The 27,081-nt window shown below is 38.3% G+C and overlaps 1 protein-coding gene across 1 annotated transcript; it reads right to left on the bottom strand.

The window, feature by feature from the left end:
• Window positions 1–870: 870 nt before the first annotated feature.
• Window positions 871–27,051, bottom strand: UPF3A (UPF3A, regulator of nonsense mediated mRNA decay). Its single transcript, XM_027675024.1, has 10 exons — window positions 26,783–27,051; window positions 24,471–24,577; window positions 17,080–17,186; window positions 13,743–13,841; window positions 13,537–13,647; window positions 10,113–10,168; window positions 9,863–10,021; window positions 7,822–7,982; window positions 4,075–4,369; window positions 871–1,137 (listed from the first exon to the last, which is right to left on the bottom strand). The coding sequence occupies exons 1-10, from the start codon at window positions 27,014–27,016 to the stop codon at window positions 970–972; spliced, it is 1,497 nt and encodes a 498-aa protein (XP_027530825.1). The 5' UTR covers window positions 27,017–27,051; the 3' UTR covers window positions 871–969.
• Window positions 27,052–27,081: the final 30 nt, after the last annotated feature.

The raw sequence follows: 27,081 nt of genomic DNA on the forward strand, positions 1-27,081 counted from the left end.
CTAGATCTTACAACATGGTAGCGCTCAATTGACATCCATGTGTGTTTAATTTTTTAACAAATAGAACTGAGAATGTTCATTTATCATACATTTTTCAAATCCTGTAACTGCAACTTATATGAAACATTAGCATATAAAATATCATCACTGTACAACCACTTTTTTTTTTTCAAAAGTCAGTGTCAAAACCATAAAAAACAGCTAATTCATTAAAACCAGTGCTGAGGTCTGCGTTAGCTTTCTTCTATTTTAAGCACAAGAAATCAATTAAAAACTAAAAGGCAAAAGTGGCTCAGAAAATGACAATCTCTAACAACATACTTTACTAACACTTATCTGACGCTATAGTTAATTCAAAAACAATGTAAACACAATGAGGTACAGATACCAATGGTCATTCCTCACAGCTGTGTAAACTGTGGGCCTCATCCTGCAAATACCACTGGCTCCAGAGCTTCCTCCCAGGGCCAGTCACACTGAGTCCGACCACAACTCCCTGCAGCAGCCCCTGCTGCTGCTCTTTGCAGGAAGAGGTCTTGTGACCCTCATGTCATGCACCAAAAACATTTAAAGTGCCTCAGATTTCAAACTGATGCAAATTTACATTTCATTTCTTTAGAGCTGAAAAGGTGAAATAGCTTATGTAAAGTCTTATATAAATACTCCTTTAAAACTGTTAGAGGTTTTCTACTTCAAGGTAAATATAATAAAATATTTGAACTGCTTTTAAATTAGGCAAATAGCGTTTGTGCTGCTTTTTGTAAAAACGCAACAATATTCCTTTGCTGTAAGATATTTTATATATTTCCAGTCACTCTTCCCTTTATTTTACAGAAAGTAAGAGGCAGAGCTATTACAATTTTGTTGGTGCAATTGCCTGTGGAGTTCTGAAACAGCCCAATGGATTTTTTTGTCATGACACTGAATCTTAAATTCATCCCTTTTCACAAGACTTTGCTCCAGCTTGTTTTATTCTCCTTCTTCAGTCTTCTCAGATCCAGCTGAATTATCTGCCTCATACTTTTTATCAAGAGCATCTTCAAAAGATTTCCCACTGCAGTCATAGGTTTTACTTGTAGGTCCCATATGTGTTCGGATGCGAGCTCCTGGCTGGTATAACTGCATGGCTGGGCGATCCTAGAAGGAAGGAGATGTGGTTAATGCTCTGTGAGACACACATGTGGGATTTCAAAGTTTTGAATCTTTATGAAGAAAGTAGATTTTGTGTTAAATTACTTTACAATTCATAAGACCCAGGAAAAAAATGGAGTGTAACGAAAATTGACTGAGTATTCGGTATTTGTGTTGTTTTATAACACTATTCTTGGGAACCAAGCATTTTCAATAAATGAAGAAAGCTGTAAAAATTAAAGATCCTATAATACATTTGACATAAACAAGAAGAAATATTGCACACAATTATCAAACATGGTATTACAGGTAAAACAAGAAAAATGTTGCTACCTTCACTAACATCAACTGAGAACAACAACAGCCTGTGCACTTGCAACTCTGCAGATGAATGACTGTGGCAGGAGAGCCCTCCCACCCATGACAATGACAAATATTGAATATAAGCATAAAAGCCCAAGATAAGCCAGAGAACAATTTAGCAGGCAGCAGCTAAAAAATTATCCTCAACTGATCGTCAAATATTAGCACAATTTAAACATGCAATGCACATTTGAATTATACACATCAAAATAAAAATTGCATAGTTATTGCCCTACTTCATCATGCCTTCCCATACTGGCTATGAGAGCAGGGAATTCATGCACTGATAATAAACAAAGTAAGTAAAATTTGAGCATGGGCAGATTCTGTGAGTGACCCAATCATACACATGCTGATCTGATGATGGGAAAATGGAAGAAGGAGCCAGTTTCCAAGGAAAAGACACTTCAAACCTGCAAATGGTGATACTTCATAGCTCTTGAGATTACTTTTTATTCTTGAAACATACTGTTTAGAAACTCTGCTTAAGAAGTCTTTTACTAGTAAGAGTATTTTACTCTCACAAATACCAATTTTTAATGTTATAGAGCAACTGAAAGCTCACCAAAACCTGAGCTGTTTGATCAAAGACTCATATTAAGTTTAGCAAACAGCCTATTTGAAGACAGTGGCAGAGCACTGAACTTTTCCTACATTAAACTATACTAATTTCCAACTGCCATCATAATTTGAAGTCATTCTGGTCTTTTGTTCTTTCATTCTTTTTTCTCATTCACAGTATGCATTTTCCCTTTTCCTTTCTCTTTCCTTCACCTTTGTCTTTTTTTGCTCAACTTTTTTTCTCCTTCTCTTTAAACCAGATGTCAAGATTCACTGTTGGGCTTTACAACTAGATCATTCTAGTTAGTGCATTGTAGTGTGGTATAAAATGTGTAACATATACCTTTCTATATCACAAACAGCTGCATAAAACTAGATCCTCTGACAAGCAGTACCCATTAGAAAGTTTATGATAAAGGGCCCAAATGACTTTTCTTACCACAGACTCCATAACCCACGGTTTGCAGGAAAGCTGGCACAATGTTACTTACACTGGACATTTTCCATTTACTAATTAATTCTTAACAAACTTCAGAAAGAAGCTCAATCTCTGACTGAAAATTTGTGTTGGCATTGTTAATTCTATACCTAAGTTGTAAAATGCATCCCCTAATCTTACCTAGGTGATAAATATTCTAAGGAAAAAGGTCACTAGACTGCAAAATACTTTACTCATAGTGCTTATTTTTTTTAGGGAACAAATCTAGAACACGAAGTGTGGACTAATCCAGAGACTCAGCGAGCTACCAGAAGTGTGATGCAAAGAAATAAAAAGCAGGCAGCTTCTTAACTCTTGCCAAAAGGCCCCCAAGACCCACCACTCAGTTCCAAGGTTGCAGATTAATTTGCTAGATTTCAAGAACACCATGGCAAGCATGAGGAAGACTGTTTTTCCCATCTCCCTGTTTCTGAATTAGCCATTTTTCTGATTGTTCTGCAGTTTGAGCCACTGATGTATGTGGAAAGTGGCTAATGTGGATATGGAGATAAAGTTCACCCATCCTGCCCAGCTGACCTTTGCATAAACAAAGAGCAGGGTGCACCAGGTTGTCTGTGTTTGCACCAGGTGACTTCCTCACACATACAGCGAGTCCACTTGGACTTGCTCTGTGCACACTCCATACAGACTCATTCTGCACATGACCAGTCTAATCTTGTCAGCCTTAGCCCACATCACACATCGGTCACCTGGTTTGAAAGAAGAGTTTCACATGCAGAATAAATTTCTACCTGAAACAGTGTTTCAGTCATCTTTTGTGGAAAATCCAGGATCACAAGGGAGAGCGAATGAGGGTGACAAGGAGAGCCACACCCTGAAAAGACTCTGGCACATCCATGAAATCGCACAGCCTGAGAAAAACGATGCCCATATGTCTGGGAGACAATAAGGGACAGCTGTACTACAAACCCTGCTACAGGTTCTGCTGGCACTGTTTTTGCATCTACTCTTTCCCTGACAGCAGCTATGAGGATAAATTTATCCAAATGAAATGACAGCCTTTTCCTACTGGCAGGTATGCAATACTGAAGAATTCACTCATTTACACCCTCTAAATACAATGGTCTCTGAATTAGCTATTTAAGTCCTTATAGTTGCTCTACCAAGCAATGCCTGGCAAATCCATAATATAATTACTTTATGAGCTGGGTAATGGAAGTACATTTTTAAAAGACTAATATGCCACAGTTTTTAAATTTCATTACAGATCAGAAGTGCAACAATTTTTAATACATTTATAAAATGCAAGGCTCCAAGAATAGTGTTCTAAAAATGACAGGGTTGAAAGGAAGACAGAAAGTCGTCTATATATTGTGAATATGAACGAGCACAGACCTGTAACCTTAACTTATTGTGTTGTCCTCTGACAACAACCCAGAAAGAAGTCTGGGTTTTACTGAAAATGAGATAAAGGATTTCTTCCTGAAAAAGCATTATCATGCTGAGTTTGCACAAGTTAAAACCTGTGATCTTGAAGCATATTTAACTAATGAAAGATTATCCTAAATGAATAAAAGAACCTTATTTCTTATGCGCTCCTTTTTGGATGCCATGTCATCACACTTGTCCTCTTTACCCAGTTTGTCTACTGCCTCCACAGTGAAGCTGTAGTTGTAGTTCCCTTTCTTTCCTCTGTCTTGGTTGTATCCTTTCCCCCATTTCAGATCTTCTTCATTCCTTCTCATAAACTTGTCAAACTCATAGTGAGTTCTATGCTTTCTGCCATCATCCAATCGATACCTTTGTCTTTCAGGTTCTTTTTCTCGAAATCTTCTTTCCAAATCTCTCTGCTCTTTGTCACTATCATTTTGTGACCTAAGAGTATGTATAAAAAGAAAGAAAATCCAAGCAATTAAGAGTAAAAAGGAGCTGCTGAAGGAGACAAACAAAGCCTTCCTTTGACTTTAACAGTAAGGAGACAAGTTATATGGCAAGGTTGCTTTCTTCTCAATAGAGAGGGGTTATATGCAATTTTGCTGAATGTCTCAACCATGGATGTCCAGCCCTTGACCATGCATTCAGTTCAGAATAGCAGACAAAGCTTTGCAAGCAAAATCAGACTTTTGTGCAACTGTTGTGGAAGGCCCATTCTTCACTTTCTATCCCTCTTTAAAATCCTATCAATAGTTCCATGCTGCATTATTAGCTCTTGTGGCCTGGTCTTAAGGTGAGTCATGCATATAAGTAATCCCCTGAACAGGAACATTCAAGGCCGGAAGGAATTGTTCAGGTATCATGTATCAATTTGTAAAGTTTTATGACTCTTAACAAAAATTATTCACTGACATTGCAACTTGCAGAAGAAATTTGTGAAAATGAATACTTATGTTCTAGGCTTTTGTTTATTGTGTCTCCAAGTAATCTAGCCTGCCTTTGCATATTTTATTTAGGCAAAAGACCATTACATTACCACAACATAATACTCGATTTCTGCTATGCTGCAATGGGTTTATATTATAAAGACTATCTGTAACATTCATCCTGTCTGATAAAATTCCCAGCTTTCTTATTCACTTCATTGTTCCAGTTCAGCAAGCAGGTGCTTCTCTCATACAGCCAAACTGTAAATAATTAAGAAAGATTACAGAATAGGTTGAACTTTAAAAGGAATAAATACAGGCAGTTCTTTTTATATATTACATATGTATAAATACTTAAAATAAACTGAAAGAACTGAAAAAGTAAGTTACTTGAGGATGGAGATTTTCTGATGGTGTAGTGATCAAATAGTGATATGCTTCTTATTTAGAATTATTTAATATCAATAAAAATGTATATTTCTTTTTTTTTAAGTAACAGAACTGTGAAAATTGTTAGCATCTGCCATGAACTTAGGCATTGGTGGGACTGCTAAGACAGGGGCCCCATCTCAGGAAGTGCTGGAGGTCACAACAAAACCTGAATGAGAGATAAGTTATTCAGTATTTCACCAGACTGAGTTCGTGTCAGCATAACACAGTCACCAAGTGGAAGCAATGTCCCAGCTGTCACAGACACCTGAATCAATCAGAATTACAGAAATACTGTATCTGTAGCCTAGATACATATATATATAATACTATGTTAGTTTTCAAGGGGTATGTGGTTGTGAGTTGCTTTGTTTCATGTTTAGTATGCTATTCTAGACAGTAACTCTTAGTCCTAGCAAGGGTCAGGGCATGACCTTCCAAAAAGTCAAAAAGACCCCCTCGATTTGTTGCTGTAGCATTGCTTGGTACTTGTCTCTTCCCTTGCCTGTTACTATGGGTGAGGAAGGAATGGATGCACTTGGAGGTAGGCAAGTGATAGGGACACAAACTCCAGTTCAAGAGTGGTTAAAGTAGCTTCCTAAAATTCAGTCATAGTGAACAGGCAAGCAAGAGTGGAAATGGTGGGATAAGCAAATACAAAGTATAGGTAGAAGAGAAAGTTGCATAGCCAGAGAAAGCAGAAATTAATGGAAGTAAAGGGAATGGAAGCATACTTCTTTTTGGTATAGTTTCAAATCTGTATGTGATCATGTACACTTATGCAAATACTGAGATTTCGTTTTGTGGTAGAAAGCTATTGCTACTGAGCCTTAAACATTGTTTCAAACATACAATTCAGGCTCCTGCAGGTAGAGTTGGAAGTTACAGTTTATTGCTGATTTCTGAGTCAGTGACAAAGTAGTTTCAACTTTAAACCTTGATCCAGCTGAAATAGTTCATAGCTTGCTACCTACTCACTAATAATCACAATGAAATGAGCACTTGGAAACACAAGGTAACACTGTACCTGTGCAGCCAAAGGGATTCTGTTTAATGCCTGGAAAATCTACATTAATGCCTTATTAAACTCATAGGATCAATCGTAAACAATGTTATATGGCACCACCAAAAAGCTTACTGCATAAAAAGCCAGGGCAGTGGTGGAGTCACTATCCTCAGAGGTATTTAAAAGACCTGTGGATGTGGCCTTTAGGGACATGGTTTAGTGGTGGACTTGGCAGTTCCAGGTTAACAGTTGGACTCAATGATCTTAAGGGTCTTTTCCAACCTAAACAATTCTATGATTAGTAAACAACCAACTTGCCCTTGCAATTGTTTCTGTTGAGCCTGTTCTGTTTCCTTTGTTGAAGAACATCAACAAAGGATTTGCTGAATATTTTCAACTTCCGTTAAAGAATAGGACATGGAAATTTTCAGGAACTTCCAGGACATACTCAACATATGGAAACACTGAGCCTATGCTTGAAGTCCTTAGTCAGAAACAAAAAAAAGGATGAATAATGCATGTAGGATATTATTTGTGACCCATTTATTCAATTAGTAAATTCAGTTATTTTATTTTCCAGTGTTCAAAGTTTCTTTATTGTTCTATTTGTCATTAGGAGAACATTTGCAGCTCCTACATACATCTCATAAAACCTGAGAACCTATGTGGACAAAAGTAATATTTAAACTACTTAGAATAAGCAGGTGACCTGCAAGGCTCCCAGAGCATAATCCCAAACTTCCTGTCAGATTTTATATGTAATACCTTAGGTAACTTATTAAAATGCTAAAGCTTGTCCTTCTGTACTGCAAAGCACTTTTGAGAGCTTAGCTGGAAAACTCAACTGAGTTTTATTCTGAGGTTTTTTAATCTTTGTTATGTATCTTACATATCTTATGGGTGAATCCTGCCTGTGATGAGACACACGTACCAAGGGACAAGAGAGAGAACCAACTGCTGAAAACACTTGTAAGATGATACATTCCCAGGCTACACCAGTAACAGAGCTGAGCTATGCCCCTTGTTCCTACCAGCACAAATGTAATACAAAAGGCAGAGGAGACAGAGACAGCCTTCTGCATGTACCTATCATAAGGCTGTCATTGACACCACAACTATTCTGCCATTCGCTCATTTATCAAACACAGTTCTGTGTTTATTGCAGCAAACCCAAGTGTGAAGGAAGAGCGTGGCACCTTAGCCAGCTTAGTCTTTGACATCAGTAATGGAAGGAGGGCCTTACCTGAGATTTTGATGGGGAACAGGTAAAATAACAATGAAACACCGAACAACTTTTCATGCAGAAATCCTTCCAATCTGGGATTTTATAGCATTTCACAAATATCAAATTGCATCCACTAATACTGCCATCAGGTCAGGAAATTGTTATGAAACACCTTTTACTGAAAGGACAGTAAGAGATTTGTTCACAGACAGAATAAAATTGGTTCTCCGGGGATAGAATATCTTTAAGCCTTGAGATCAAAGCATTTATGATCTAAATTCAATTATAAAATACAAATATTACTTACTTTTCCTTAAGTTCTTTTAGTGAACTCTCCAAAGTCTTGGATTTTATACTCCCAGATCCAGGTGATTTATCCCATTTGTTTTCCTCAATGTCAGCTTCTTCACCTTTTTCTTGGTGCTTTTCACTGGCCAGCTCATCTCCTTTTTCAGGTTTCTTGAGAAGCTGAGAGATATTTGTTTATATTATGATGTAAAATTATTCTCCTCTGTTGTAATAGACATTTTAATAAGTATTAAATATATCAGTAACCTGCTAAGATTGGAGATATTTAAATGCAAGGAATGTATTCTACAAAGTATAAAATGTAAAGTTATTTTGAAAGGGCAGTTTACTTTTGCTAAGGAGTGACAGTCATTGACAGGCATTCAACTGCACACATAAATATGCTGAGAATACTGAAGAGAGCACTTACCTACTGTTCTCTCCTGAGTTTTATATAAAGACATTATTATGGTGTAAGGTTTCTTAGAAATCACGTAACAGAGCTCAGTGTCATTGCCGACAAAATAAGAAGCAGAACCTCTACAATACTACAAAGAGTAGGATTAATACTTCACTCCTTGAAATATTCCATATAAAATGTATGTCACATGAATTACTTGGGATAGACTGGCACGTAGAAGTAGGTGCTTAGTACACCCTGACACAATTACAGACCGAGTAAAAAATTAGGATACTAGCAGAAAAGATCTCACTACATTTTCACCTTGAAGATTAGGATTTTCAAGAAGTCTTTTCCTTTCAAAATAACCCATACAGGGCTTGAGCAGTGTCTAGCTTTACAGGAACAATCTTTACAGAAGGACCAACTGTCTCAAACTATTACCCTAATATATCAGGACTAAGCAGAACATCTCCTTAGTCTTTTCAAGCCACCAGATTTTCTGAAACAAGCACTGGTTATTCTTCTCTAATATTTAAAACTTCTATAATGTTTGTCTCAGGAAATATTTTCCTTTTCTTTCAGAGACAGAACTAGCTTTCGAGATCATATGACATATCACCCCTGATATGTCATAAATACAGGGTTTTTTTGGACAACCAATTTTGGGTAATATATTTTAAGGATTAAGTCCCTTTTCTTCTGAACTTCTAGTGTGTTTTTCTTTATGCCCAAATATGAAAAATATGTAATTCATCTTCAGAATTTACTGGTTTTATACTTTCAGGTGAAGGAAATTGTTTGCCATGAAGAAAAGAGGAAACAAGTCCACAGTTTTGTGGTTTCTCAGCACCACAAGATCTGGAGTCAGTCTGTGCATCCTTGCGTTACGCTACAGACTCTTATACAATTTCCTTTTCAAAATTGTCTATAAGGCTCTTCCAATACTACAAAATTTAGTTCAGATGAATACCTTTTATCTATGTCATCTTATACAAATAAAGTTTTATCAGTTCCAACTTCATAGCACAAGATACATCCTCCTAAGTGATGTTGCGAAAATCCATTCATATTCTTGCAAGGCAGCGCAGCCTGAAGTTAGCATGACTTTGTTATAACTTGGTTAAAGCTTTAACACTATTAAATACTTTAACATTATTAAAATACATCAGTTCTTGGCATAAATACAAAGAACTCTCTGCACACGTGGCCAGATAGAGATTTACATGACAGAAAGTGTTTAAAGCCATATTTCACAGAAACACAGAATCACAGGATATTCTGAGCTGGAAGGGACCCACAAGGATCATCAAGTCCAACTCTCAAATGAATGGCCCGTTCAGGGATAAAACCTGCGATAATCTTCCAACATGTTAGCACAGAAGAACTCGGTTCTGTCAGGTAATGCTGGCACAGAACGCAGCAGTATAAAGGTATCTGAATTACCTGCTGTACCTGCACCAGCACATCACTGTACCTAGGGCCATTAGTCACACTTCCAAACAACACTACTTAGTCAAAGCCCTACATCACTTTCCCTTGCAGACAAAACTGGTTTGGTGTCTCCACACTGTGCTGTCATACGCTAAATAAACATTGACATACCAAAGAACTTCTGGATAACTTCAAAGGAAGAATGATCTTTTTTTCATTATGATACCTTGATCCTTATTTCTTTTTCAGAAATTTTCTTTTGCTTCTCCACTTCTTTCCTTTTACGTCTTTCTTCTTCTCTGCGCTTCCTTTTCTCTTCCTCCCGCAGACGTTTCTTCTCCAATTCTCTCCGCCTTCGTTCTTCTCTTTTCTCTTCTCGTATTCTCTGAAAAGTTCAAAATGATTAATTGTAAATTGTCCAACGGAAAAACACGTGAAACATAAATGTTGAACTTCAGGCAAAAGTCTGAACGTACCTGCTTTTCTAATTTTCTATTTTTAATATATTCCAAAAGGGGTGTTGTTCTTCTAGCTAAAACACAAAAAATTTGTGATATAGTGTTCAACTCCTAGAATATGTACTCATTTCTTTACTTTAGTACTAACCCCCTTTTTTCTAGCTTTATCTGAAAGGGAGCTAAATCACGGATAAACCTATTTGTTTAATGTATTTTTGAAAGCATTACCATCATTCTGCTTTAGAAACACCTTGTTGCTTTTTTGGTTGTTAGCGTTAGAAGCAACAGAAATACACTGCATGATTATTTAATGTTTAATTAAAGATCCTATCTTTATACCATATCTTTTCAGTTCAAGAGAATGGCTTTTCTCACTTAGAATGGTTATTTCACCAAAAAGGAAAGAAATGTGTTCAGAATCTTTTCCTACTTTTTACTTTTGTACATCGAAATCTAGCTATATTGTTGTTCACAAACAGCCCATATTACTGTAATCTCATATAGCATTTTTCAATCACAGATGTCAAAGTACATGATGAAGGAAGCATTTTCAGTCTCATATAACATTTCCATTTACCTGACTTTAGCATTCCCTCTCCTTGCAAAAACAGGAGGAATAAGAGAAAAGTAGTTTGTCCCAGGTTACATAACGAATATCAGCAGATTCAATAAAACTCTGGCTTCCCAAATAACAAATAAAACGTCTCAACTACTGGATCACACCGCCATTCTTATGTTAAAGAGCTGTCTCCACACTCTAAAATCAAGTCACCTGCCTGAACCAACCCCCAATTCTACAAAATCTTGGAGAACATCATCAAATTTTTCATCATATACAGCATTTATGACTGTCAGTATTGAATTCAGACTTGAATTCACGTACTTAGAGCTGTGAATAGTAACAACAAATTTTGGCAGTCTTAGGTGTCCCAGAATAGAAAATGTTTGCTACTTGAAATTGCTCTACAGTTACATATAGGATTCTCCCTCAAACCAGAAAAAAAATTGCACTACTGGAATGCATGACAGGATTTGGAAGAAAAAGGAAAAAGAAAAAAAAGAAAAAAAAGAAAGAAATTAAAATAAAGTTTTCAACAAATTTGAAACGGCATAACCAAAGTCTGGACGCAATTCATATCCCAAAAACATTTAAATCTTTTTGCCTTGAAAGTCGGAATATGCTGGAGGCAACCCATTCATTGATAAGGAAACTTTTTACGCGGTTATGAATAGACTGATAGGAAGGCTGATAGGATTCAGTATTTGTTTTTACCAAATATCAATGTTTCAAAGCAGCAACCAAAAAAGATTGTTGATTTGCCATTTTCCTCTCTCTATCCCTAGACTTTCCATGCTGCCCCACCCTCCTCACATGCCCATAATTTCTGACAAGTGTTAGGTCCCCAGAACCCTCCCTTCCAGTCCCTCAGATCCACAGCTTTGCCTCCTCTCTCCTGCCCCTGTCTGAGCAGTGTCTACCTGTGGGCACTTCTACATGCTGAAAGAGATCACAGATTTTAACTGGAAGGTCTGGGCAAAGGATAAGCTGCACTGAGAGCCCAGAACTTGACCCTAGTCATGACTAAGGCTGTGGTGGAAGAGGTTTATTGAGAAAGTATAACTTCAAGTTCAAGGGAGAGAGGCAGTGTGATGAGTATTATCAATACGGGAGGAAAAAAAAGAATGTTTATCAAACCTGAATCTTACCCATCTTATTTATGGTCCTTAATACAAATAAAAATATGAGCGGTTTTTTCTTAAAATGTTTAAGGAATTTTAAAAGAAAATAAATTGCTAAATGAAGTTTTGTGTCAGCAAAACTTTTTACATTTTATATTGCTCTCTTCAAACAAGCCAGAAAAAGGAGCTTATCTTTATCTCGTTACTGAGAAAATCTCTTTTATATCTCTCTGTCACACTGAAACTGATCAGCTAACCCATCTGACATAATGCATAAAATATGTTGCTTCACAGTAACTCTACATGGAGAAATGCTGAGCATGTGAGGCCCAATTTTGCCAACAAAGTCCTGGGCATGTCGTTCATTGACATCAGTATGAGTAGCACCTTTGCAACTGGACACACAACTAAGCCCTTACATAATTTTGCTATAAACATGTTACAGTTTTGAATGGCAGAAAAAATAAAGCAACTAATTTGATTCCCTGGGATTTAACAGAAACAAAACACTAAAATTCTTAATGTAAATCTGCCTTCAGCCAATATTGTTATTCTGAAATCTGCAAGTCTCAAGACTAGTAATTTTCACTGATAGAATATTTTAAAGTTAAAAAATCTTTCTTGAAATTGTAAACTTTTTGGAAATCATAAATTTCTAAGAAGATTTTGACTGCTTTTACTTTTCTGTCAAATACTAGGGAAGATTTGGGGTAAACAAATATTGTTGCATAACTTCCCTATCTAGAACAGCAATAAACAAGTTTTATTATCTAAATGTCCATACTACTAACATTTCCATTTCCTCTAAATTGTTTTAAGTTCCAAATGTCTCCAGTCAACTCTCAAACAGCAGTAACAAGTGACAGGACAAAAGGAAATGGCCTCAAGTTGCACCAGAGCAGGTTTATACGGGGTATTAGGAAAAACTTATTCACAAAAAGATTGTCAAGCACTCAAACAGGCTGCCCAGGGAAATAGTGGAGTCACTGTTCCTGGTGGTATTTAGAAGACGTGTAGATGTGGCACCTGAGGACATGGTTTAGGACTTGGCAGTGCTGGGTTAATGGCTGCACTTGATGTTCTCAAAGGTCTTTTCCAACCTAAATGATTCTATAATTCTAATCAAAAGAGGTGTCTACTTTTACACAAAAGAAATAACAGCAAAGGTCGTTTTTTTTCCCCTACTCAATTGTCACACCTAGGGAAAGACTAAGTGTTCTGCATGTTGTCACTTGAAGATACAGGACATCAATATTCCATGTCATCATGAAAGCTGCATACCAGCACTGAAGATTTCAATGTTGACCTTACTTAAAATTCCCCACAGGACTGTGAAAGTCATGCTGCATGCATACAAAAAACAAGGTGTTGCCTTACTTTCAGAGCTTTGCCAGAATCTTGACCGTGAGAACAAAAAGAGATCATTTCATGTTTCTTAATATAAGCAGCTAATATCAGGGATAAATTTTTAAGTATCCAGCTATTTTATATTTTAAAAATAAATCTTTTATCTATTAATACATTTGTAAGTATTCAGAATTATTAAGGAACTATTTCTGAAGCAACCGTACATGCAAAAGCTCAGGTGAAGCCAAGTGATTCCAGGCATAGAGACTTAAGAGAATAGACAAAAACCCCTACTACTTGGCTGGGTAACAAAAATTTAACTATGATAATCTAAATCTGTCAGACTGAACAACTCTATCAGGTAATATAAAGATATTTAATACTCTCAATAATAAGAAAAATCAAGAAAACAGACCAATAAGTTCTTTTGTTTTGGCCTCAATCTCTCCCAATAGAATCTCAGGATTGGCACAGATTTTCTCTTCATCAGCACAATAACTCTCTAAAAATTTCTTATATTCTGGATCTGTGAAGAAAAATTTTTGAATTATATTAACATTTTGCAATGCATAACAGAAATGAAATACATTTTCTACTGTGATGCCAAGAAAATATGTTTACCATCTTCAATGCTCCCGGCTTTGGCATCTTTCTTCTTCAGCTTCTTTTTTGAAATCTTCTGGAATGGAGCAAATTCAACCACTGCAGGATACTCCAAACCTTAAAAGAGATCAAACCTTAATTTTCTGATGGGGAGAAACATTCCCTAAATTCATGTAAGATTTTCAAAACTCTTCAAATATGTGTTGAGCAGTCTTACTTGAAATCAAAGGTGACTGTTGCTACAACTACTAAACTTCTAATGAAAAGTTACACACAGAGGTATTTTACATTGAAACCAAAATAAATTTATATTTTAATTATATATAAAACATTAAATATTTTTGGATATGCTAATAAGACTGTAAAAATTAAGATTATTGTTATACAATAAAATTCTTGTCATCACGGCTAGGCTTCACAAACGAAGATTTGGGAAGGGCTCTACCCACGTTTCTTGCAAGCGCGTTGGTGGCTAAAAAGACCAATACGAGAAAGGCAAGTCCGGTTGCAAAAGGCACAGCAGAAAGACTCCTTAGATGGTATATTCTGCAAGGCTCAATTCTTTCTGCGTTGTCTTTTCTCCTCAAGGGTGATCCTGCGTGCTTTCTCAAAAGCATCAGCAGCATTATAGATGGTGTGTCTCCAGGCCTCCCGATTGGAGGCCAGAGTAGACCAGTTATGGTGATCAATATGCCCGAGGCTGAGATGTTGTTTCAGGGAGTCCTTGTATCTTTTCTTCGGGAAAATTCTTGTATCATCATTTTTAATTCCCTTTTAATTGTTCACAGATATTGATTAGAAAAATTTACCTCAAAATCTCAGTCTGACAAGTAATTAAGTCCTACTGGGAAATTAATCTGAAACTGCTGAGTGGTTTCCTAAAGCTTCGTTGCCTAAAAGCTTAAAACATAAATAAATGCTGGGTAATATGCAATAAAACAATATATCATCTCCTTTCAGAACAGTAAAACTCATCATGTAGAATTGTGTGAAACTTCTTTTTTTCTGTTTATGATGGACTATGCAACTTTCTGCCTGTGTTTATTGGCAAGGATTCTTTGCTTTGAATTCTGCCTTAAGTACTAGATTCTTCTTTGGACCGGAGTCAGAACTGTGTGTAGTTTTTGAATTTCACCTGGTTTCCACTTGCAGCAGGTTCAAGATTACACTTAGCTCAAGTCCACTGAAAATTTGTCTTAAATCTGCCAGAACATTTGTTAACCATATTGAACCTGCTAATCCTTGTTTCATTTTTACCCTTATAAGTGCAATGCTGCCACAAGTCTCACCAGAGGGCACCTGTGATCAAACCTTGTGCTCTTTATTTACACAAACAATCCTGCCAAGCTGGCCAGCTGTGTCCAAGTCAGTTTTATTTATTTCCTGGAATATTCAGGACTGAATATTCTGGCTTCACTCCAGCATAACACTGAAAGACCTGCTGAATTTAGGCTAAGTAAAGTCTTAGCAGAATCATAAAAATAGCTTCTTTCTGGTTTTTCTTCTTAAAACACCCAGAATTTGAAATCCAGGAATCACACACTGCAAGGAATGTGTTGTTCTCCATCTCTACAAAAACAATCCAAATCTGATGGATGTCAGAAGCAGATAAAATATTTCAGGTAGGAAATGCTGAAGAGGAATTAATAAATTTGACAGAGTTTCTTTAGAGATCAATCTCTAGTAAGAGTGGGCAGGACTACTTTTTGCAGGACCTCTGCAACAAGTATACAGAATAAACAATGTCTATCTCATGGCTAGGCTTCGCGAACGAAGATTTGGGAAGGGCTCTACCCACGTTTCTTGCAAGCGCGTTGGTGGCTAAAAAGACCAATACGAGAAAGGCAAGTCCGGTTGCAAAAGACACAGCAGAAAGACTCCTTAGGTGGTATATTCTGCGAGGCTCGATTCTTTCTGCGTTGTCTTTTCTCTTCAAGGGTGATCCTGCGTGCTTTCTCAAAAGCATCAGCAGCGTTATAAATGGTTTGTCTCCAGGTTTCCCGATTGGAGGCCAGAGTAGACCAGTTATGGTGATCAATATGCCCAAGGCTGAGTTGTTGCTTCAGGGAGTCCTTGTATCTTTTCTTCGGGGCTCCTCTCTTGCGGCAGCCAGTGGCAAGTTCACCGTAAAGCAGGATCTTAGGGAGGCGGTGGTCCTTCATCCTAGAGACGTGCCCTGCCCAACGTAGCTGTGTTCTCAGTAGCATGGCCTCAATACTTGTGATTGCTGCCTGTTCAAGAACAGATGTATTGGTCACATAATCCAACCAGTGGATGTTTAGGATTGTACGGAGACAGCGTTGATGGAAGCGTTCTAGGAGACGCAGGTGGTGGCGGTAGATGACCCATGATTCGGAGCCATATAAAAGAGTAGACAGCACTATGGCTCTGTAAACACTGATCTTGGTACTTTTCTTCAAGTGTTTATTTCGCCAGACTCTTTTATGAAGCTTACCAAAAGCACTATATGCCTTCGCTAACCTGTTGTCTATCTCCCCGTCAATCTTACCATCCGAGGAGATGAGGCTGCCTAGGTAATTAAACTGTTGGACTGATTTGAGCTCTGATTGGCTGATGGTGATGTGGGGATGATGGGGGACTTCCTGAGGTGCAGGTTGATGGAGAACTTCAGTCTTCTTTAAGCTGAAATGTCTATCTAAGAGACCCATAAATCTCAGCCTATTTTATAGAACCTATGCAATTTTTTACAGAAGGTATAGCAAGGAACTACTAAAGTTCGGCTAACCCACTTCTTGTCAATGGCAGTTTCACACTGCTATAGGAGACCTGGGTTTATCCACACCATTACAGACTTTCTCTACTGCTGGGCAAACTTTTGCAGATTGAACATTTTAAAGCTGGCAATCAATTATGCTGTTCTTGTTTTTGGAACTCAAGTCAAGATGTCTGCAAAGGCCCTAAAAATTCAAGTTTGACATATCTTAAAAGTGGGCAACTGAAATGTTGAAGGTTTCCTCTTGCTTTTACAAAACAGGAGTAAGTGGCACAAGTTTACCTCACAGAAACATACCGAAGATGTAACAATTCATGCTCACAATGTGTTCAGTTCCTTTTGTGGTGAACTGTGAAGCTTGCACAAGCTAATTATCTTAATAGCATCTTGATGGTGTATTGCATAAGAATGCACATAAAGCATGCACACCATAGACAAGCAAGACTGCAGGGACAAATACATTTTGCACTTTATTATCAAGTGCTAAATTTTAACATATTTTAATGTAATTAACTGCATATTGAGGAAAAAAGCAAGCATAATTAGCAAAAAGGAAGTAAAATAATGTTCTAAAATGGTATATGTATATATATACACCTAATATCTTACAAATAGTCCAACCTTTATTGTCAATGAAGACATAGCCATCAAAGCGATCTCTAAAAAGAAGGATGTCCTCAGGATTTCTAAAGTTAATGTATGCTCTTGAGTAGAGATGAGGATAAAGGCTGCAACAAGAAACAAGTTTATTTCTGTTATTTATTATTCTGTTCAGGGCTAGGGAAAAGGTAAAACTAGAAGGATCTCATTGTAATTCTCCTCTTCTTTGAGAAACTGCTACCTTAAACAGTCTTTACATGTACATATCTAACTATATATGACAAAAAGTAACTGAACAACTGAGTTCTGTATGCAACTGTGAAATTTATTCTGAACTCAAAACCAAATATTTCGAGTTTGTTTTTTCTCCCTAAATTCCAGAGCATACACTTCCAATTGTGCAGAATTAAAACTTGAATATTTCATGATTTAAGAGACATGAGTAACAGCAGTGCTTTTGGGGAACTTCTCGGGCATGCTAAAAAAAGTCTTCTATCAGTGAAACAGGCAAAGGTAAGTGAAGGGGCAGTTTCCAAGCTGCAACTGTATTTAAAGACATTTCCACCTTTAAGAAAGAATAAATAGCCTAATAGTTGGCAAGATAATCCACTGAATTAAACGCAAATAAATAAACTCCACATGCTATCATCCCCATGTTATCAATATACACACAATATCCAGTTGTGAAGAACAGTTATTCTGAAAATCCAAAGAATTTCTAGCTAAGGAAATGGGTACTTACTTAAAATAATTTTGATTCTTCATGATATAATCAAGTAGCATAGATCCCACTCCAAGGGTAAATGTTTAACATGCCTGATTAAACACCTCAGGGCTGGCACACCATAACCACAATGAAATTGAGGTAATTTAAGGAATTAGCACTCATCAGCTAAGTTATTGTGAGCCATGGCCTGTACATGCTTTAAACCCCTGCAACTGTGATACAAAACAGTTTGGCTTAAACTTGCCTTAATGATGGCTACATGTTACATCAGGTTTTTGAACAAATCTTAACATAAGCCCATAACTTTAAATACCTCTGTTCATATACTGTTGTCACACACGGCCTGCCTTCAGACCAACTCACCACCAGCAGCAGGAGACATAAACATACACAATTGCAAGTGTATTTCAATCCCATAGCTATTTCAGAATCAGATTTCACAAGTGAGAAAGAGCAAAAACATGGGGTAGCTCACAGGATCCTTGCATGTCGCAGCTCAAAGCAACACTGTTGCCAAGTAATTTTTTATTTTTAAAATATGCATCCATACGGATTCCACTTCTGGTGTTAGAAGGAGACCATAAAGACCATAAAGACTATAAAGAGACAAATCATTGTCAATAACCAATGATTTTGTAACCACACCAAATTTGTGTTTGATCCTGCAGCCAGGAGAAATGTTTAAAAAAACTAGAGGGCTTTTTTCATTTAGATGTTTCGCAAAAACCAGCTACAGACTGTTTCTACAGCATGAAGAAGATAAACTCTCTATTTCTAAGGAAGAGTAATTTTATCAATTTATACATATTTTGACATTCTAGGATGGTGAACTGTAAGCAGGTAACTGCAAAAACGTCTGCTAGGGCACGGCCAGTGCTGAAAGATGCTACAGAGTGGCTGTGGAGCTACTGCTAAGATGCAAAGCAGATGTTAACAAGCCAGCTTCCTTCTCAGCAGCTTCAAAGAAAAAAAAAAGGATGAAATTTAACACTTTTGATAATTATTACATACAGTTAAAATATATTTTAAAAAGGCATAGGAGTGTAAGTAAAGGAGGGAACTTTATTGTGTCAATCTCTAGCTGCGCTGGAAGAAATGTCTCTGTGCTGCCTAATGGCTGCAACAGTGAAGAACTTTCTGATAACTGGCAGCTCCCAGGAAGAAGTAAACTTCCTTCTCTATCACATTAACAGGACTATGCTTATGTTGCATGTCCTTTGATGCTTAAATTAAACGAGGCCTGATATTAGAGATTGATACAACTGATACTTGAAGTGCTGAAGGTTCACCAGACAAAACCAGGAATTTTAAGGCAGCATTATTTTTCAGGCACTTCTCTGCCTCAGTGCACAGCAAACAGCTTCATCATATAGTTGGATTTTCTTTTTCCTGTAGTAACTTAGAACCTTACAGTTGGACACATAATCATAATGAAACAAAACTGAAAAAACACAAGAGTTATTCCTTTGTTTCCTTTAGTTGGTATATCAACACCATCTCTTTCATCTGCTTTGGCAACATTTTTCCAGCTTTTTCAGCCTAGTCAGAGTGAGTATCTTTCAAAACAGAGGAACATTTGATATGATTATTAAACATTTATTAGTAAGAGAATACCAGTCTGAAATGTATAAATGGGACTCTGGAAAGCCAAGATTTAGCATATATCTTGCAAATACGGGATCCAATGTTATTGCTATACATTAATATCTTCAAGAACTTCATACGCATCAGCAGAAACATACAAAAATATAAAAGCATGTGCACCACAGCACAGTAAAATACAACTCTCTCTCCATTATTGCTGCAGTGTATCAGGGTAGAAGGTTGCAGAAACAGACAATGCTTAGCAATTACAGGTTCCTTCTCTGATGGAGCCACCTCTACAAGTAAAGAATTGGTTCACATATGCATGCAAGTTAGCTATCAGAGTGCTCAGTATGTAAAAATCTCACCACTGAGTGTTTCAAGCCCTTGTCGTAGACTTCTTACCCAGTGAAGTGTGCAATGTGCCTAAAAAAGTGCATAAAATTAACATTCTAAGTGGGATGCTAACTAAACCTAGGAAATCGGAAATACTTAGCACTGGCCTGCTTATAGAATATACAGAATATGCTCTGGGTTTCAGACACCTGACTTCCAGCTGCCACTCCACACTCTGGATTCCCTCTTCACCTATCCACTGAGAACTCACCAGCATGACCATGCAGCAAAGAACGCACAGAACTTCTTCACAGGGCCACAGGCACTCTGAGGCTAATGACCTCTCCTAGGAAGAAACACTCCTGCTTTATTTTTGTTCTTTGTATTCAGCAGTTATTGGCTAAAATACTTTTTTTGCTCTTCAGGATTTTGCCTTCCAGCCGAGTTCTACAGAAGGGCCACTGAACACTCTGTGTCTCCTCCTTTCTTGAAGTGTCTACCAGCATAAATTTCATTCAGGATCTGAAATTTAGTTTTATAATCAGACAGCTGGTTCTATTTTGCCATATGTTTGCTGTCTATAATGTTGCTTTCCATCTGTACAATGTTCTGCACAGATGCACAGCACATGCTGGTATCTCTGGGACATCACTTAGAGCAATCTCTATGGAAACAGCCCAGATGAGCCTGACTGTACACACTTCTTAAGTCCAGCACACTTTTTCTTTGTTTTCTGCTCTGCGTTCAAGGCTATTCAATCTTTTAGGTTACATTTATTTCTATAATACTTAAGTCAATAATTTCTTTAAGCCGTTTGCTAGTAACTTTAACAACAAACACATTCTAATTGTTAACTTCTTCTACAAAATATCTTTTAACATAATTGTGTAAAAAGACTGGTACACAGGAAAGCAATTTTGAATAGTTATCTACAGTATAAAAAGCAACTACAAAACCAGCTATCACATCTTAGTAAAATACTTATCAATTTACAAATCATGGTGATTGTATATATAAAAACATATATACTTACACATGTATAAACATACAGACACCTACATCTAAATTTTGGAGTGTCAAGTAACTCCTCCATTCATTTATATAACAATTGATGAGGTAAGTCAAGCTTGTCTTGTCTTGTCAAGCTAAGATCCACTGGCATTTATCCTTATCACCTTCTGTGGTCACTCACATAGTGGATGCAACTGACATAATCTTAAATTAACTTAGTCTTTCCTTTTCACAGTTATTAATGAGCACAATTTGCCTGGCAGAGAAGCAGGAACACTACAGAATTGTGCCAATCAAAGCCTATCAATTATTCCATCCAGAACACAGTAGTGGTGCTTCCCTCGAAGCTCTAAAAGCATTGCCCCTTCAATACTGCAGTTCCTGGGTGCAAACCTCCACACTACACTGTTAATGCTTTATACCTAAAATAAACCTGAGCAAACTGATGTGAAGAACTTACAGAGGGAAAAGGAGTGTGCTTTGCAAGAAGCTTTATCACTCTCTGTGACACATGACATGGCACTATTTGACCAGTTTTTATGTAAGCCAAGCTCCTGTTCAGATCTCTTTACTTTCTATAACCTCATGCTATTAATGACTCCCAGCACTCAGTGCCAGTCCCAAGGGATGACCCAAGTCCTGCAGGGCCAGAGCTCAATCACTTGACTCAAGTTTTAAAAGACTCAGAAATATCTACCAGTGGACAAAAAGAAAGAATATCTGGGAAAAAAAGTTAATATTTGGAGTCTGAGCACAAGACAGTCTGTGAGGAAAGCAGAGTCTTTATTATCAACTATAAACAGTGTTTTGTTTGTATTTTGATGTCAATGTGTAAGAGAGAATAAATGTAATGCAGTGAATTGGATGAATCTGAAAAATGAACAAAACACAACACAAGTAATTTTCTGAAATGATTTTACTGAAATGGATGGAACTGAAAAAGCATTATACATTATTAATGACATTAATCACATGAAATTTTAATACGTTTTACAGCTTGCCTATAATAGGACGTGGTAAACTTAAACATTTATGATATAAAGATATTAGAGAGATATTAGAAAGATAAAGATTGCAATAACAGAGAAACTGGAGTTGATATGCCTATCTTGTCTGTTTTCTCCTCTAAGGTGAGATGACCTTAGAAATAAAAATGAAGAAACAGCTACAGTTAGACCTCTCTAGTTCTCTTTCCAACAGCAACTAAGAGAGGTTGCTTAGAGAAATTTTATTAAAAAGGGGAAAGTATACACTGGCACTTCACCCAATACATAATTTCAGTTACTTGCAGCCTAGGGACTTTGTAATACCAAACTTGTATCCTGTGTTTAATAGGTTTTCATAGATAAATATTTGTCTAAATAAGAATTTGTCTAACTGCTCCTGAAGCTTTTCCAACATCCATCATTTGTGGAATGAAGTTCTGACAAGTTCTACAGTTTGACAGAGTGTTGTGTGAAAAAAAGACTCTACAGAAATATGAATGAGCTCTTAGAAACTCCTATGACCTGGAGTTACACAGGATGTGGTTAAACCTAGATGTTACAGCTCTTAAGGCAAATTTGTCTGGTTCCACACCAAAATATCTGTCTGTCCCTTTCTCTTTTCAACAAACAGATCCTCTTCACTGAGTAACTTCTTCAAATCATTCTCATTAGGTGACATGAAATTTCTTTTCATCTTCCCATGGTTTTATTATTTGTCCTCTGAATTCTGTGGATTGGCTGGCCACTATGCACGTGGTATAGGATCTAGGAAAAAGCTATTCAGTGAAAGACAGAGAGAACATGCCCACCTTGTCCTGTAGCTCTTCCTGTTAGCTGGAATGACATGAAGACACATCCAGAGAGTTTGCTGAAATTGTGTGAACTGTCCATAATATGACAGATTACTGCAACACAATGCTTTATACTCAGAAAAGAGTTCTCTACTGGATAAGAGGAGACTGAGACTCGCTACATTAATCTTGTCTCTAACTTTTAATTTTGGGATGTTTATTGTGTATTCTAAACTGTGTGAGCATGTAAAGTGTTGAATCATAAACAGATGTACATGGCATGTGTCAGCATCAGAAAAAAGGGGACAAATGATGCACGGTGATCCTGGGCCAGGCAAGGGACAAATAATCAGCCAAGCCAACGCTCTGCAGAACAGCAGTGAAATGCCTATTAAGCTGTGTAGTTTGCTGAAAAGAACCTGTAGCCATACAAAACTCATAAAGGTAAAGCCATTCTGAAAAAATACCTCTTTTGTATGAAAACACATTTTTTAAGAAGCAAGATAAACAAAAAAGTGACTATGAAACAGTTCATGTTGAAAAATTCAGACTTATATGAAAACATTCTTTTTTCTAGTGAGTTTAAATTTGTGAAGGCAGAAGAGAATAACATGACAAATTACACAGCATAAGAAAAAAACTACAGTATCTTTCATTGGTAACGTAACATAGATGCAATTACATGAGTGGACAGCAAGATTTTTGAGTACTCCAAATTTCATCACATAAAAGTAAGAGAGAAAATGAAACTTTATATACACAACTGTTGTCAGTGCCTTCTCTTTTCTAAGGTGGCCAACTCCCTAAATTCTTATGCCAGCAATTTTTCTGGAAAATTAAAATTGTAATTTTTTTAACTGTTTCCTGGAATTTGTGCAGCTAAACACACTGAGAACTGACACTCTTCTTCAGAGAATTTTTGGTTTGCTTTTGATATTTTCCCTTATCAAATGAACAGCTGGGACAGAAGCCTTAAAGAGACCCATTTGGAAATATAGATGACAAAGTTCAGAAGAGAAATGTAAGGAACTACAAAGACTTTCAATCAGACTAAATACTCCTCTTTCCTAACTTCACATCCTTTGTGTTTTTAACAGAACAGCTGAAGCACTTACTATTTTGTTGCTGCACTAATGTGCAACTATTAGGTAGGCTGGGAACTGTCATAATTTTGCTAAATAAACATTTGTTTCTCCTTGATTGTGGAACTGACTCTGAAAGAACCCCTAACTTCAAAAGCTGGTCAGCAGTAAACATCCAGGATCCCTCTGCAGTCAATGGAAAGAATCTGGTGCGAGTGGAGGGTGATTCATCACACACCAAGATACAAGAAGATGGATCTTATACTTTAGTTTTTCAGAACACATGCAGATATAGCATAAATTGTGGTTTGCTTTTTTAGTGGTTTAAGTTCCTTCTCTTCTGGAAATTGATTTATTTGAAAGGGAATTGTATTTTACCACTGTGATACAGAATTAGTTATATAAATATATCAGCGATTCTGATTTATTTTAAATCAACCACTCTTTCTATTTTTTTATTTTTGCATGAGATAAAAATTAATAAAATTGGATTATGTGAGAAAATGAAGTAAATACAAAAATATGTAAGCATACAAAGAAGCTAAGCTCAAATGGTACTCATGAAAACATTCTGTGATTGTCTGCCCTAGACTGAATCTTCTTCATAGCCAATAAAATAGTCTGTTGAAGTTTATCAATGAAAGTTAAAAGAAACATCGGGGTTTCAATTACGCCCTTCCATTTTAACACGGAATTTTGCCCTTATGTTTTAAAATCATCAGTGTAAAAGAAACATCCAGGAATGGTCTCTCTGCACATGCAGTCACTTTTCATATATATTTTAGGTAACCCAACAAACATAATAAAAAGGGAAAAAACATGTGATTTGTAGTGGCCTGGATACCTTAATTAGGTTTTAAGCACCTGAAAACCTACAGAAACAGCTCATCCTCACCTGGGATCAGCAGTGCAAAACTCAAAATAATCATGGGCAGGTAGAGGATGTAGCTGTTCCTCAAGTTGTTCCTTGGTTAGACAAGGAGGAAGCCTTCGAATAACCACCTGCATATATAAAAGAAAATGGAGATTTATATCTGATCTACATACTGTAGAAATGGATGGAACAAGTTCCCTCAGTTTCTACGAGCGTTGTAAAACTGCAGGGTGACTGACATATTCTGATGAAGAGCCTGAGAACCACTGCAATTTAGCCAATAACAAAGGATTTAAAAAAACCAAAAACTAGATATTGATTACGCAAACTTTTGCAGTATCTCTTTTAATACAGCAGTATTTTAGTGCACTCCGTGTCCAGGTGCTCCTGGCAGGGGCTCCAAAGCAGCCTCTGAGGGGATGCTGGGACTGCCCCATGCTGGGCACAGCCAGTTTCAGCCTGCTCCAGTGGATTCAACCCAGGGAACAGCTGAGCCACTCAGCCAAGATGTGGTGACTCTGGGAAACGTATTTAAGAAAGGGCAGAAAAGGCTGCACAGCAGTGGGTGAGACAAAAGAGTAACGGGGGAAAAGTGTGAGAAAGAGCCCTGCAGACAGCAATGAATGGGGGAGGGGAGGAGGTGCTCCAGTCCCAAAGCAGAGATTCCCACACAGGAGATCATAGTGAGGCATGCTGTCCCCCCACAGTCCATGGAGGACCCCATGCCACAGCAGGTGGAGATGCCCTGAAGGGACCTGCAGCCCATGGAGAAAAGCCCACATTGGAGCAGGTTTATCCTGAAGGACTGCAGCCCACAAAGGAGACTCATGCTGCAGCAGGTCATGAACAACTGCAGCATGCAGAAGGGACTGTATCCCACTGTATCCCATGTCAAGGCCCCATGCTGGAGGGACAGAGCATGAGGAGAAAGGAGCAGCAGACAGGAGCTATTATGACCTGTCTGAAATCCCCATTCCCCATCCTCCTGCACTGCTTTGGTGCAGAGGAGGTAGTGCCTGGGAAGAAAGGGGGAGGGATGGTGTTTTAGTTTTAATCTTTGTTTCTCACCATTCTACTCTATTTTTTTTAAATTAGCAATAAAGTAAATTAATTTTCAGCAAGTTAGAATCACAGAATATCCTGGGTTGGAAGGGACCCACAAGGATCACCGAGTCCAACTCCTGGCCCTGCACGGGACAACCCCCAGAATCACACCATGTGCCCAAGGGCATTGTCCAAACACTTCTTAAACTTTGTCAGGCTTGGTGCTGTGACCACTTCCCTGGGGAGCCTGTTCCAGTGACCAACCACCCTCTGGGTGAAAAACCTTTTCCTAATATCCATCTAAATCTTCCCTGATGCAGTTTCAGGTCATTCCCTCGGGTCTTATCACTGGTCACCATAGAGAAGGGATCAGTGCTTGCCATCCCACCTCCCCTCATGAGGAAGCTGTAAGAAGCTGCTATGAGGTCCCCCCATGTCTGTTTTTGCTGTGATGGCACTTTGTAAACGATCTCCCTGCCTTTATCTCAACCCTGTGAGTTTCTTTCATCATCTTTTTCCCCTGAAGGTAGGAGGGAGGAGCGCAAGAGCAGCTGGCTGGGGGTCTGGCAGCCACCCAGAGGCCACCCATCACACTCAGGTAAACTGTCCAATAATAAGAACCAGGAAACTGCACAGAAACCTCTGGTAGAACGATGCCACCACACAAAGTAGTAAAATGGCCATCAACGGCTTCAGGCAATCTATTTTAATTTTTTTAATATTTTAATATCTGAATTTAACTTGACATCTTTAAGTCATAGTGATTTTCAATGCTTCAGTTTTCCATTTAAAAAAAAGGGAATAAATCGAATCTCACACTTCTCACAGAATCACAGAATTGTTAGGGTTGAAAGGGACCTCTGGACATCATCCAATCCAACCCCCCTGGCAAGGCAGGGTCACCTAGAATAGGTGACACAGGAACGGGTCAGGTAGGTTTGGAATGTCTCCGGAGAGGGAGACTCCACGATCTCCCTGGGCAGCCTGTTATACTCTGCAAGTATTATTTGAAAAGTGCTCGAATAAAGACAAGGAAGAGAGCAGGAGCTGCTTTGCCACAGCCATGGCCAGCCTTGACTTCTTTAGAATTAAAGGTGAAATGATCTCCAGCATTGACGCTAGGGATCTCACAATACTCCAGGGAATGAACACCCTTTTTAAACACCCCACTGTGCTGCGACCGGCTCGGTCTGTGGATCAGGGATGCTGCCTGTGCCCCGCTCCCCACCGCAGGCCCCGCTCCCATCTCCCCCCGGCGCCGCCGCCGCTCCCCCCGCGCGCCCTCTCACTTTGCTCAGCGCCGTTTTCTTCTCCTCCCTCAGTTTACCCGGCGCCGGGTGAAGCAGCGGCGGCGGCAGCGGGGACGGCGGGGAAGGCGGCGGGGGGTTCGGCGGAGCGTCTGTGTCGCGGCGCGGCGACTCCCGGCGCGGGGAGGTGTCCATGGGCCGCTGGTCACGGCCGCCGCCCCGCAGCGGCCCCAGCCCCGACAGCAACGCCGGCCCCGGCCCCCGCTCCGACCGCATGGAGCCGCGCCCGCAGCCCGAGCGAAACCTCGCGAGAACTGCCCGCAGCGCTGCCGGGATCTCGC

Source organism: Neopelma chrysocephalum, unplaced genomic scaffold, assembly GCF_003984885.1.
Source record: "Neopelma chrysocephalum unplaced genomic scaffold, ASM398488v2 Primary Assembly neopelma1_25, whole genome shotgun sequence".
Lineage (NCBI taxonomy): Eukaryota > Metazoa > Chordata > Aves > Passeriformes > Pipridae > Neopelma > Neopelma chrysocephalum.

Excerpts from the sequence above, each read along its gene's own strand:
- UPF3A (XM_027675024.1), bottom strand. The coding sequence starts at position 27,016 with ATGCGGTCGGAGCGGGGGCCGGGGCCGGCGTTGCTGTCGGGGCTGGGG. Across the intron at positions 17,187-24,470 it reads TTTTGCACTGCTGATCCCAG|CCTTTATCCTCATCTCTACT; the intron begins GTGAGGATGAGC and ends TTCTTGTTGCAG. Across the intron at positions 1,138-4,074 it reads AGGAGCGCATAAGAAATAAG|GATCGCCCAGCCATGCAGTT; the intron begins GTTCTTTTATTC and ends CCTTCCTTCTAG.